General features: G+C 33.7%; 2 protein-coding genes across 4 annotated transcripts; both read right to left on the reverse strand.

The window, feature by feature from the left end:
- Positions 1–1,029: 1,029 nt before the first annotated feature.
- Positions 1,030–8,268, reverse strand: LOC128997181 (centromere protein X-like). Of its 3 annotated transcripts, none has more exons than XM_054422777.1 (4): positions 8,038–8,268; positions 4,839–4,897; positions 3,343–3,537; positions 1,030–1,135 (listed from the first exon to the last, which is right to left on the reverse strand). In XM_054422777.1, the coding sequence occupies exons 2-4, from the start codon at positions 4,869–4,871 to the stop codon at positions 1,121–1,123; spliced, it is 243 nt and encodes an 80-aa protein (XP_054278752.1). In that variant the 5' UTR covers positions 4,872–4,897; positions 8,038–8,268; the 3' UTR covers positions 1,030–1,120. The 3 variants fall into 3 exon arrangements, with proteins under 3 accessions (XP_054278752.1, XP_054278751.1, XP_054278753.1); XM_054422776.1 differs by having other exon boundaries at positions 4,839–4,900; XM_054422778.1 differs by lacking the exon at positions 8,038–8,268 and adding an exon at positions 5,955–5,990.
- Positions 6,325–8,044, reverse strand: LOC128997180 (polyglutamine-binding protein 1-like). Its single transcript, XM_054422774.1, has one exon. The coding sequence runs from the start codon at positions 7,918–7,920 to the stop codon at positions 6,940–6,942; it is 981 nt and encodes a 326-aa protein (XP_054278749.1). The 5' UTR covers positions 7,921–8,044; the 3' UTR covers positions 6,325–6,939.
- Positions 8,269–13,864: the final 5,596 nt, after the last annotated feature.

Consider the following 13,864-nt stretch of genomic DNA (forward strand, 5'->3'; position numbering starts at 1 on the left):
TTTATTTTTCAACATCTTCCTTTTTACAAACTTCTACACAGCACAATAAAACAATTGGTCAATGACAGTCGGTCTGGTTAGCCTGTACTAATGTATTAGATGATACATCTCACCAGGATTGTAAAAAATAATCATAATAGCCCTCGCCTTATTCACTATCTTCATTTAAGAATGAGCGTGCATCTAGTAAAATAACTTTTAGCTTTCTTTAAACACAATGTATACATACATATGTTCAAATTTAAAAATATAATAAACAATTTTATTAACAAACAAGTGGGACAACAATTAATTAGAATACACATATTTTTTCAAGTATAGCATCCCTTCCATAAAGAGATAAAGGACGAGAAAACAATTTTTAGAATTTAACGTGGTGTACTTTTAGCTAATAATAGCTGCTATACAATCACCTGACTGATTTGATTTTAGGTTGTGACTTAATAATTTTATTGTAAACTACCTTATCTTCACATCTACCCCTCTCAATGTGCAGGGAAGAAGAGTTAAATACCATATTTCTGAATCTGTACCAAAGCCAGTAGCATTTTTATATTTTGTATAAGGGATTGGTCTTTTCATCTTCTCTTGGTTGTGGACCTACCAGAGATTTACTGTAAGGTCTCCACAACAAAGATGCATTTTAATACCACCCTCAAAAGGGTTAAGACAGATTTATAAATCTCTGTTGAAAAAGTGTTAAGTAAATGGCTATAGAGATATTTTTGTTTATTTCAAGCTGAAGCAAAACACTTTAATATAATCAACTAACATAATCATTTCAAGCTGAAGTAGTTTTTATTTTCTTTAACCAAATTAAATTGCAATCAGATGAGATTATTACCTTGGTATCTGGAAACAATTTAATTTCATGGTTGTTACAGATTCACACTTTCTTATGGAACAACATTTATTAGGCTATTTATGGCTTTACAATGTGTAAAAGTCCTAACTTACTGTTACTACTACTGATAAACATTATTGAATGGGAAATCAGATAAATAAAGCTAATATGATTTTTTTTTATATAAAAGCTTTATTCAAATAATATTTACATAACTGGATTGAGACAACAACTTTGTTTGGATGAAATTAGGACCCAATTAATGAAGAAATCCATTTAAAGGTCTGTAATCTGAAACATAAAGTTTAAAGTTGTTTACAGCTATGTAAATTGCTTATTTACCCACTGAAAGTAGTCAAATTGTTTGCATTACAAGCCAACTGCAAAGGCATACAAATTATTTAAATTCAAACTCAGGGTTATTTCTATGGTTATTATTAATTATACACAATGGCGGTCTTATATAGTGTTATCATATAGGCAAGTGCTAATAATTTCCACTATAAATTTATAGTATTTGTACTAGCCATAGCCACCAAAGACAATTCAAGTGGTAAATAAAGTAAAATACCTCCAGTACTATGAAATCTAAAATAACAATACATCCGCCGCAGCAAACCTCGAAGCGAATTTCCATCTGCCTGAATTGATTTTTGATTAACATTAGGTTAAAGAGTACCTTGGTTTGCTGCTACAGGGAAACTACGTGGAGGAAATAACGTGTGTTTTTTTTTTTTTTTTTTTTTTGTAAAATATTAATAGCTGAGTACTATAAAATAAATTAATTTACCAAGTTTGATAAAATATATCCATAAACAAGGATACTACATTTTACAATATTCTGCATAAGTAGCCTATAACGTGGGAATTTTAAATTATTAGCGAATTTCCCTATAGGGAAGTAGCTATTACCGTAGGTCTCATGGTAAGACCTAAGCCCGGGACCGATTTACTTTTTCATTTTGATGTCCCCAGAGGCCAAAAACACCATTCGTTCAAATTTTTATATATCTATATATAGATATATATATATATATATATATATATATACGTGTCCATCCGCACGATAACTTGAGTAATTTTTGTCCGATTTTCATAAAATTTGGTTTAAAGGTGTAAGGCGGGATAAACTTGAATGAGTTCGCGAACCAGCATGATCGGACTATGGGAACGGGTGTTTATGGGGGGTTTTATGGGGTAAAAATAGGTTTTTCCCATTTTTGACCATAAAAACACAAAATTTCACAATTTCTTTTTAAACCATTTTGTAGAGCTTAAAAAAACAAATAATGTAGTATATTGAAGCGTTATAATGCGCCTATTTGTTACGGAGAAAATTCAAAAAAATTGTAATTTTAAATTCCCATGTTATTCTTATGGAGAATAAGTCAACTGTTGTAGTTTGCTTGTTTATGAACATATTTTGATCAAATTTGGAAAATACATTTTGTACTAAACCACAGTACTTTTTAACATTTTACATTAAAAAAAATTTTTACCCTCCCTGTTGCAGCAAACCTAAGTACTCACTAAACTAATTCTGTTTAAATAGGGAATAAGTGTGATATTTTTAAGGAGACATTTTAGTTTAAATCCAATCAGGCAAATGGAAATTCGCTAAGTCTGCAGGTTTGCTGCGGCGGGGTATTTTTTTTTTTTAATTTTCTCCGTTACCAATAACTGTACAAAAACACTTTGATATACTAAATCATTAATTTTTTAAAGCTCTTCAACATTGTCTAGAGAGAAATTGTGAAATTTTGTGTTTTGAGGATTAAAAATGATAAAAACTAATTTTTCCCTCATAAGACTCTCTGTAAAACCCCGTTCCCATGGTCCGATCATGCTGGTTCACGAATTCATTCAAGTTTATCCCGCCTAACACCTTCAAGCCAAATTTAATCAAAATCGGAGAAAAATTACTAAAGTTATCACGCTCACGGACACGTATATAAGTATATACATATATAAAAATTTGAACGAATGGTGTTTTTGGCCTCTGGGGACATCAAAATAAAAAAGTAAATCGGTCCCGGGCCTAGGTCTTACTATGAGACCTACGCTAATAACTACTTCCCTATAGGTAAATTTGCTAAAAAGATCCCTCCTTCATAAAGGTAAATCGAAGTCCATAAACCACTGAAGAGGTTGATAAAATTATGTTAATCACGTCTGCAGGAAATATCTATTTCAGCGAAATGTGTTAAAGATTACTTTTGGCAAAAGTCAGGGCTTGTAATTTTTTATGAATGTTCTGAATGTGAAAATACCAACACAAGTAGCTCGTCACTAGTAAAATATTTAGTGCTTGGCTAATGCCAAATAAACGGATCCGCCCTAAGAGATAAAAGAGAATTTTATACTGTAGCACACTCTGGGTGTTCTTTGTTCAATGTTGTCAATTTTCTTTTTGAAAAAAAAATGACTACAGCTTATCCTTATGGGATGTCTACTAGTATCAAAAAGTGGATGATTGTATACACAAAATATTTCCTCACCAGCTGGGGAAGAACTTTTTCAACATGTTCGGCCTGTATCACTGTGGATCCTTCGGTCTTGGCTTGTTTTCCCGCTCGTAGTGTTGCCTCCACTACAGCCAGGCTTGCAACTTCTGCAACCAGCTGACCTGCTTCTTCCATCAGTTTTGTTTTATCTCCACGGAAAAAGTGCTTTAATATAGCCTTAGTTGTCTCCTACCAACAACAGGTAAAGTGCAGTAGAACTTAATTGCACGGCTCAATTAACAGGACCCCATCCAGATTATCAAAACCAAAACTCTGAATGATTGGAATTTGGGAAAACAGGATTTTTAAGAAAGGAATTGGCCCTAGGCAAATGACACTCCAGCCAATGTTCAATAGGACAGTACAATAGACTTCTCGCATGATGGACCCAATTTGCTCAGATTGAAATAGGTTACAGATTACCGCAAACTGAAATGATCTACATTGTATGAACTAATTTTATTTATTGTATTCTCCTTAAGTTTAGACGAATAATGGGAGTTATACTGTAACTGTAACACAGTATATTTCCCATACCCTGAAATTTAACTGATTGCTAACAGGGCTACACTTCTACATGTCGCACAAACTAGCAAGTCAGGACATGATTATCAATCTTTCTTGTTTGAATTTAGAAGATATCAAACTCTTCATGAATTATTCCAAGATGTCCTTTAAAAAGTAGGATTGACTTTATTTATTCTCTTAAGGTATTGAATATATTAGTACAATTTGTATGATTTGATGGTCTTTTAACAGAAAATTTTGTCAGTTTCCATTGTTATTTGACAGATGTAAGTGGTCAATGTTTTCTAAGGAAATAATTCAAACTTTGGTCTTGTTACTATTTAACCTAGACCTTGGTTAGCATATGATATGATACACCAATGGTGAATGAATCGTGGTCTAGTATCAATACACTCCCTAAGATCAATTTAAAGCAATTAGATATGATGGTAAGGACTACAACCTCCCTGTTCCCTGCCCACACTGATAATTGCTTTTCTGAGGCAAATTTATTGCTCCTCTGTTAAACGGGAAACGGAGAACTGGCCACCTCTGGCCCTAATCCACTTATAGAAGTTTGGTTAGGTTAGATTATATAAATATGGTCCCAGAATTTACGACCAGTAGCCAGGACCCCTACACTCCTGTTAAACAAATTCATTGTTTGGACCACAATATAATTTCATTTCCTAACTGACATTTTATAAGGATTCTGATGTAGGCCATACAGTACACATTTGTAAAAAGATTATTAGATTAGATTTTCAGGAAATGAATGTTAAAATACTCTAAGTTATATCGATATGGTCAGAATATGACCATGACTTGATTATCTTGCTTTGCATTTTTTTCAAAATTGTATGAGACACAGTATTTGACAAATTGATTTATTTCGATACAGCTTCAATTCTATTCATCACCCATAACAGCAATAATATACACACAAAATTTAAAATAATAGTGCATTTAAGTATGAAACTTACCACTTTAAACGATCGATCAGTTGATGAAGCCATAACTTTCCTCAAATTTCTGAACTAATCTGCTAAAAACATGTAGGAATCATCAACTATTTTATTAGTGAAACCATAGATAAAACATGTTTTATCTATGGTAAAATTAACTAGAGAAAGACATAATCAGCTTCATCCCCACGCCCTTTTTAATCTTTAACATTGTTGGTAGGCTATAACAAATATACTTTTTCCAAAAGGTAAACATTCAAATTAATGGCTCTCTGTAATCAGTGTTTAAATTAATTATGACAAATTCCTTTAACAAATTAACGTTAGTCAGTAAAACTAGGAATTTCAATAAATTTACAGGGTGATTGATATAAGTGTGCCAGCTGGTTTATTCGAAAACTATAAGAGATATAAAAAAAAGTTAAATGGTAAGTGCCTTGGATTTTTATTTTAAAAATTGTAGTCAAGTTAAAAAAATATTTTAGTCGCCATTTTTCCAATATGGTCGCCAACTTTGATTTTTCTTATGGAACACCCTGTATTTTATGATGTATTCTGGTAGAAAATGTAATTTTAAGACAATTTTACTCTTGTGTTTTTGTTTTTTTCATAACCGTTTCAAAGATAATAATGGTTAAAGCTGTAAAATTTCAAATAGTTTTTGAATAAAACAGCTGATATGCTTGCTTAGGCCTTTTATCGAAACTCTTTCTCATACCGAAATTTCAAAGCTTTAACCATTATTATCTTTGAAACGGTTAGGTTTATGAAAAAAAAACACAGGAATAAAATTGTCTTAAAATTACATTTTCTACCAGAATACATAATAAAATACAGGATGTTCCATAAGAAAAATCAAAGTTGGCAGCCATATTGGAACAATGACGGCAAAAAATGTTTTTTTCGACTTGACTACAATTTTTAAAATAAAAAATCCAAGGCACTTGCCATTTAACTTAGTGTTAGCAAAACGGGAGGGCCGATGGAGACCCAGGTCTACTCCCTTCACGCGCATGCACCCCCAAAGGTCTTCATCGGCACTCCCGTTTTGCTAACACTGTATTTTGATATCTCCAAATAGTTTTCGAATAAAACAGCTGGCACACTTATATCAATCACCCTGTATGTAGGTACCTCATTTGCACTGAACTTTTGAAATTCCTAGCACTAGTGTCTTTCAGTAGAACTTTTATTTCTGAAACAAATCCAAAATAATTGATTCAGTTTTGTTCAAACAAAATTAAAAAATTTTTGAAAAAGTAGCCTATCTGTAGACCAAAAAATTATTGGCAGAATAATGTTGATATTCATAAGGTGGGCCTAAGTTACTTCTGAAATAAACATTTGCAACGATCAAGGAAATCTAAAATCAATAAATCTTAAAAAGATTCTTTGGCTTTAATGAACACTGTAGGCCTAATAAGGAAACAATGAGCCATCATTGTAATCATTGCCAGATGCTTTAAATCTTGTAGGCTAAAACTAAATAGGAGAGACAATGTAAAAAATTAATAAAAGTTGAATGGTAAATATGTGCTTTATTTTCAGTTTTAAATAGGCTATATATGAAAAACGGAAAAAAACTTGCAGATTCTTTCACTACTACTTTCTTCTTTAAATTGAACTGGAAACTGTATAAATTCTTTATATAGTTTTTGAACAACTTTTAAGCAAATATTTTTAAGGGTGTATTTAATGTGCATTTGACTTATCATTTTTGGTACTTTAATACAACTGACAGTTTAAGAATTATTAAAATGTTTTGGGATAACCCATAGTTAAAATAATAGCATAACAATGAGTAAAATATTGAGACAAAAATGTGTACAAAAAGGTTAAATAAACAGACAAATCAAACTGAATTGGCAATAGTTTAAACAATTTACGATTAAGGCTCAAAATATGTGCTGTACAGTACATAGAGTTTAAAATGTGTTGGCCTCTTACTTACTTAAGCCTAAATAGGCCTAGAATTTAGTAACAGAAAGGTACTTAAATTTCTCAAATTAGGCCTAGAAGTTAGAGTGCAAGGCAGGCTAAATAATCTTCCTTTTTTTAATACCAACTAAATTAGATGCAAATACAAACTCTGTTAGCTCAAAAGGAGGCTCTTAGAAGATTACGGTTTCTTAGGTTTTTCTGGTTTGTTTACAGCTGGTTTATCAGACTTTAGCGGAGTTTCTGGATTTGACGACTTATTGGCTCGCAACACTGAGCCTGGGCTTGGATAAGGGCGCATCTGGTAAAGTGATCCTGCAGCGGTTGTGTCAACACCAGTTTTAGCTTCATTCCCTTTGTTAAGACCGTCAGACCATCCTCCCCTCGGACAATCTGAGTAAGCAGCTGGGTCCATTGGGTCGATGTTGTTTACTTTCAGTTTATTTCTCCCTTTAGCTCTTGATTTTTCCAATTCTTCCAGCTTCCTCCTTTTTACCTCTCTCTTACGTTCAGCCTCATCATCACTTTCTTCATCAGTTGATTCGCTTTTATCACTTTTCTCATCGGAGTCATTGTCTTCCGAGTCAGATACCAAATCTCTCTGCTGGCGACAAATTGCAGCTGGTTCTGTGATTACAGCTTTAGGATGGGATGGCGGCAGCCATGAAACTGAATCACTATCAACTTCCCAGTAATAATAATGTCCAATTCCTGCATCATAGACCTCCTTCCAATGGCTCGGTAGTGGATATTTAGCTAACATCTTTTTTCTTCTCCTCATATATTTAGGATTTGGTTCTCGCTTTTCCCAACTATCTTCACAAAACTTTGTGCAGTCATGGAATATGTTGTTTTTATTTGGGCAATATATATATCCTTTAAACTTCCTGGCCGAACTATCCAAAAACGAATCATTACTGTCATCGCTGAAATTTGTAAGGATTTTGTGAGCCATTTTATTGGGCTCTTGGTTTTCTACCTGGTCATCATAGTTTTCAGCAATCACCTCTTCTTCCTCTTCCAATCTGGTGTTATCTGATTTCAACACAGATTTTGAATTCTGATCAGTTTTAGAGTTTTCATCAGATTTCTCTTGTGGAGTATTTGGAGTGACTAAGCCACGCTTAGCTAGTTTAGCTGCAAGAGCAGCTGGAAGTGGCATGTTGACTTAGACAAAGTATTACTAAGATTACAGAACTTAATAAATCTGTAAAGTTTACCTTGAAAATGTTCTTTTTGAAGATACACTTAAGGTCCGGTAAGTTTATAGGTTACCTACCTGAGTACATGAGTAGGTAAAGACAAAGTTAAACCATGTTAAACATTATCCAGTCCACCTAACTGAAGAACAGTTTGATATATCATTTGTGAACAATTAAAATACTTCTGTTGTTGATTGTAAGTAATGATTATTAAAGTTAAAGTTTAGTTTTCCTAAAGCAAAATCAGAATAAGTTACCATTCATTAGTCAACAAAAGAACAAAAATTGACATTGACAATGACAATCTGATTCTGACAATGTCGTCAGTCGTCACCTCAGGGAGAGCACAAGTTCACATCAGTGTTTCCATCCGCAAGAAAAAAATATCCCTGGGCCAACGTCAAAAAGTCCCTAGTTATCCCTAGTCCGTGTTCTAATAATCCCTCCAATTATCCCTCTCCATCAAATCTAGATAACTTATTATTTTTGCAGCAATACCAATGGATATCATGTATAGCCACCTAAAATATGGTAACTGGTGATATTATTCTTCAATATCCAAAATTATTTATAAAGTAATACTTAAAAAAAAACATTTTTGCACCACTAAAACCGCGGCCATCTTTAACTCCAGGCAGGCCGCGGCCTGAGAATTGGCAACGTTGCAAGTACCGTAGTATTGTTTAGCGCCAGACGTCCCATAAGTTAACATGGAAATAAAACATAATATAGAATCGAAAACCAAAACAATATAAATTGAAAATCTATTTCTGTACATTCAATGTGGAGTCAACATTTCCATAGCTCCGTAACCAAGCTTTCGTATTCTTAAAAAAAATACATAAATAACATTAGTTTAGCGTTCTCCAAACAAACACCTTTTACAACACTATTCTTGCAACGATGCCACTTCGAAGGCCGCGGCCTCCGGCCTGGAATTAAAGGTAGCCGTGATTAAAAACTGTCTATGTGGTACAAAACAAGATTATTAACATGGCCACCATGCCTTGGTGAAAAGGTTACACCAAGTTACTTACTAACCAAAAAACATCACAGGAATCACCGGTAAAAAAAATCAAAACGAAAACAAACATTCGACATTGACACAGGGCACAGGGCTACTAAGAAACATACAGTAATCTAGATCCGCCATTCCATTCCACCGACCAACTCCAGCCCTTCGCTTGTTTCGTGCAGTGTTGGCTGTCGTGGGGTCCCAGTTTATCGACATCCCAAAAGATCGACACTGAAATAGTCCCACTTTGTCGACAACTCAAAATGTCGACAGTGTCGGTAATATGGGATGTCTGTAAAGTGGGATGTCGGTTATGTGGGATGTCTGTTATGTGGGACGGTTGTGTAAATTTTCCCACTTTATCGACACGCAAAATGTCGACAAGCAAAACAGATCGAAAAAGAGCGGGAGATTCAAATTGAAGGTGAACAGCTCTTGCTGAACAGATCAGTTGAGTATAATGAGAGTCGTTCTTTTTTTAACTCCGAACGACTTCTATTCACGACGCTTGCAGTCTCCTTCAAATTTGTCAATGCTATATCAACTATCTTGTGTATATAATATGTGTTCTGCCGTTTGAAGGCTTTACAATAATTTGACATTTGTTACACTTGTATTATGATTCGTTATACTGTTTTTTTTTCGTGTAAGAAGGTACCTAGTTAAAACTTGCTACCTAGGCCAAACTTAGCTTGAGGATGAATATGGTATCCATCTAAAGTGTTTTCAATCATAAATTTATTTGAAATATACAGGTGTTCATTTGAAAACTTTCCATATCTCTTGTGTGCAAAGGTAAGGCGTTTAACACTTGTTTGTTCTCATTTCCCCCTAATTTGGACATGCAAAATCCAATAAAATAATTTTTAATTTTGAAAAATGCCCCAAAAGGGCCCAATTTGGGGGGTAGGGGTGCTTTTTGAGAAATTTTCAAATATAAACATGGGTTGTGTGATACATCAATTTAAAGGTCTAATCACCCCGATCATTTTTGTGCAAACAAATTTAATTATCTTTAACCGTATTTACAGGGTGGATCAAAACGTTTTACAAAAGGACTATGAAGTTAACTACCGTAATACTCTAACTACTGAACGGAACAGCGCCAAATTTCTTTCCAATCTTATTCATGAGTTACTCTTTAAGATAACTTGTAGTAAGGGCATTTTCCATGTTATTTTCTAATTATAAAAAAAATCTCGAATTTGAAGAATAAAAGAAAGCTGAAAACTCAAAACTGTTAAATAGCAAGCTAGGCCTATAACAAATCTTCTATATATATAATATCCAATGTATGTTTGTTTGTATGTATGTATGTTTGTTTGTCCTTTGTGGACTCCGAAACCGATCGACAGATTGTAATGAAACTTTCAGTTATTATTAAGCATTATTCAAGGATGGTTTGTGTGAAGTTTGGTGTAGATCCGTCAAAAGGGCTCCGCCCCAGTGGCTCTGGAGTTTCCCATGTTAACCTTATGAGTACTCATATTTAAATGGAAGATTCTTAACAGCTGGTTCAACTAAAGAATTTAATTCTATGATGTTCAATAGCATTAAGAAATTAATAGGTTTACCAACAGGGTGCAGCACTATTATTTTTTTTTTCAATTTATGACAACAGCTAATTTGCAACCAAAAGGTGAGTGAGCGTAGCGAACGAACTTCAACCAAGACGTGATTGAGCCATGCGAACATGCTCATCTTGAAAATGAACGAACATTTGACATAAAACCACATTAGGACAGGACGACGTCTGTCGGGCCAACTAGAAATATATAAAAGAAAGTTGTGTTAGTTACAGCGTTTATAACTAGAAAACTACTGGACCAATTGGCATGAAAATTTACAGGGATATTCCTTAGGTACTAGAATAACATAATAGCCTGTTTCCGTTTCAAAAACCCTTAAGGGTAGCGTCCTAAGGCCCTTTGCAGTTTACATGTTAATCTTATGGAAGGTAACCATTAATAATATGTAGCCTTAACGGAGGCAGACAGTGTAAAATGTTTAGGTCTAACTCTTGACAAAAAATTAAATTGGAAATCTCATATCTGGTGCAAGAGACAGCAAATGGAATTAAAAATTTGTAAACTCAATTGGCTACTAACTAGGTACGAATTCAAAATTATCATTGGCTAAGAAAATTTTACTGTATAAAATTATGATCAAACCAATTTGGACATACGGAATTCAACTTTGGGGGACCTCGAGCAAATCCAACATCGAAATTCTTGAACGATTTCAGGCTAAGACGCTGAGAAGAATTGGCGCACCTTGGTTCGTATCCAACACTACAATTAGGAATGAATTCAAAATTAAATCAGTGAAAGAAGAAATTACAGACCTTAGCAAAAAGTATCAAGAAAAATTAGAATATCATCCGAACAGTCTTGCTGTTAATCTGCTGGACAATAGTCAGTGCATTACCAGATTAAAAAGTGTTATGCATGTGCTGGACCTAAGCTACAGATTTCTGTAAATATTTATGATTGATCCAATTTTTGGCAAGACTTGTTGATGAACAGGTGCTTGCTTCGTGACATTGTTTTGATAAATGTTTTACTTATTGTTCTCATATTTGTTTGACCAGATTGTAATAGTATATTTCATTACTAGGACCGAAAGTGGCATTTTCCGTCGCGCGCCCAAGTTTTTGTGTGAGGCTACACACAGGGAACCCTAATTTCACGTGCGAGGCGAAGCCGAGTAAATGAGAGCTATTTTCAGGACGGGAATAATGGAGCAAGTGCCGGATAATAACTTTCGGTACGAGTTATGAACGATACTTTTCATCACGACGCAAAAATACACAAACACAGAATAGCAGACCTCAGTATATTAAAACAATTTGATTTCTCAATTAATTTGATTGAACATCAAAATAAAATAAAATCTTCTAAAAAGAAACCTACGTATATTTCTCAATAAATTTTGTTTAAACATCAAAATAAAAGAATAACACAACTTTTAAAAATACATACAGCTGATTAAAATCATTAAATTAAACCGTAACAAAACACTGGCGCGCGTAGTGAATAAATGGAGAACTAATTGAGAGCGAGGGAAAGTAAATTTAAGCGAGGGAAAATCAGCTGATCGATTTTCCCTCGCCCTAAATTAGAGCTTGGGAAACGACTACTTTCATTGATATCAGCTGTTATCGAAAATAGTTACTTTCGTTAAGGAGTGATGAAAAATAAATTCTGATAAAAAAATGTAACTGAAGGCAAGTGAGCGCAGCGAACGAGCTCATCTTGAAAATGAACGAGCATTTGACATAAAACCACATTAGGACAGGACGACGTCTGTCGGGCCAGGTAGTTAAATATAATGTGAAATGTCCTTTTTAAACAAACATTTTACGTATTTAAGTTTTCTTTCTATCTCTTACCGTTTCTATCTCTTACCGTAAAAATTGCAGTAGAAAAACACAATCTTCTATGGTAAAATTATAACTAGTTGTCTAATAAAACACATTGCATTTGCTCAACGATGTAGTAGGATTAATTACAAATTGATCTACTATTTTTAATTGTGTCAGTTCATCTTAGACCATTCATCCTGTCCCTTTGTCATTGGTAACTGAGAGTAACTGGAAAACTTCCTAATTTAATCATTTACAGCTATTATGACTTCAATAATCTCGTTTAAGTGACTAATTGAATGATATACGGTTTAAAGAAAAATAAAAAGTGTTTGTCAAATGACTTAGAATAGGCTATATGAGTTCCTGTTAGGAAATGTAAATTAATTAAAAGTGTTAATCTATTTCGATTATTTTATTTAAAAATCTAAAGATCAACTGTTGTATGAAACATTTGTACATATTCATAAACAGGCTGTTATTGCCGTAATGTCTTATTTGAACCGTTTACCTATTAACTTTTACACTTATTGTAATAATCATGTGATTGCGTTTACCAAAGTTTGTTTAGTGCCTAAGCTAAGTTAGACAATAAACAACAATGAATTTTTAAATTTTAGCTAATAATCTAGCTCATAGAATACTTTTTCGATTCTCATTTTTTACTATGTTATAATTGATGATTAATGTCTCATGGCACACTCTCTTATATGTCGCTCTAAACACAGATTGTTTAAATTCCTCTTAACGCTGATGTTTTGACACTAAATACACAATTTAAGCTAGTCGGACGGCAATAACCCATTAAATTTAGTAAATAAATTAGCTTTGATGGACGAAGCAACCAACCCCTTCATACATTGCAATGTAATTACTAACGTTGATTGTTTCAACTCTTATAATTTAAACCAAACAACTGTAATGCTATATATGATTTTAAAATATTACACCAAAACATAAGAAGTTATGGTAAAAACTTTGACGAATTTCTAGTTTTATTACAAGGTATTAAATGTAGATTTAATTGTATTATTCTAACGGAAGCATGGTTGAATCATCAGGGTGATCTTATGCATGGTTATAATACTTTCAGAAGCTATAACAATCTGAATCAAAGTGACGGTATCGTTGTCTACATCGATGACTCGTTCGTTATCAGTGTCCTGCAATCAGCTGCTGCTCGCTGGCGTGGCTACGAGCTTGTCCTTGACCTTCGACTGGGCCGGAGCTACATGTAACCTGCTTTGTGTATACCGTAGTCCGAATACATCTTTACAGATTTTTAACGACAACTTGAAATAATTTTTAGAACTTAACACAATAAGTTCTCAGATAAATGTCTACGCAGGGGATTTGAATTGCGATATCATTCAAACTAATTTTAACTCACAAGAAGAGCGGTACCTCGATATCCTGTCCGACTTAGGATTCATTGCTTGCATTGATAAAGTAACACGTCCTGCTAGTAAGACATGCATTGACCATTTTTTCATAACTTTGCCACCATCTTTCACAGCTTCCTCGG

The sequence above is a fragment of the Macrosteles quadrilineatus genome, unplaced genomic scaffold (genome assembly GCF_028750875.1).
Source record: "Macrosteles quadrilineatus isolate MER2022 unplaced genomic scaffold, UCM_ALF_1.0 Scaffold_6__1_contigs__length_79288215, whole genome shotgun sequence".
NCBI lineage: Eukaryota > Metazoa > Arthropoda > Insecta > Hemiptera > Cicadellidae > Macrosteles > Macrosteles quadrilineatus.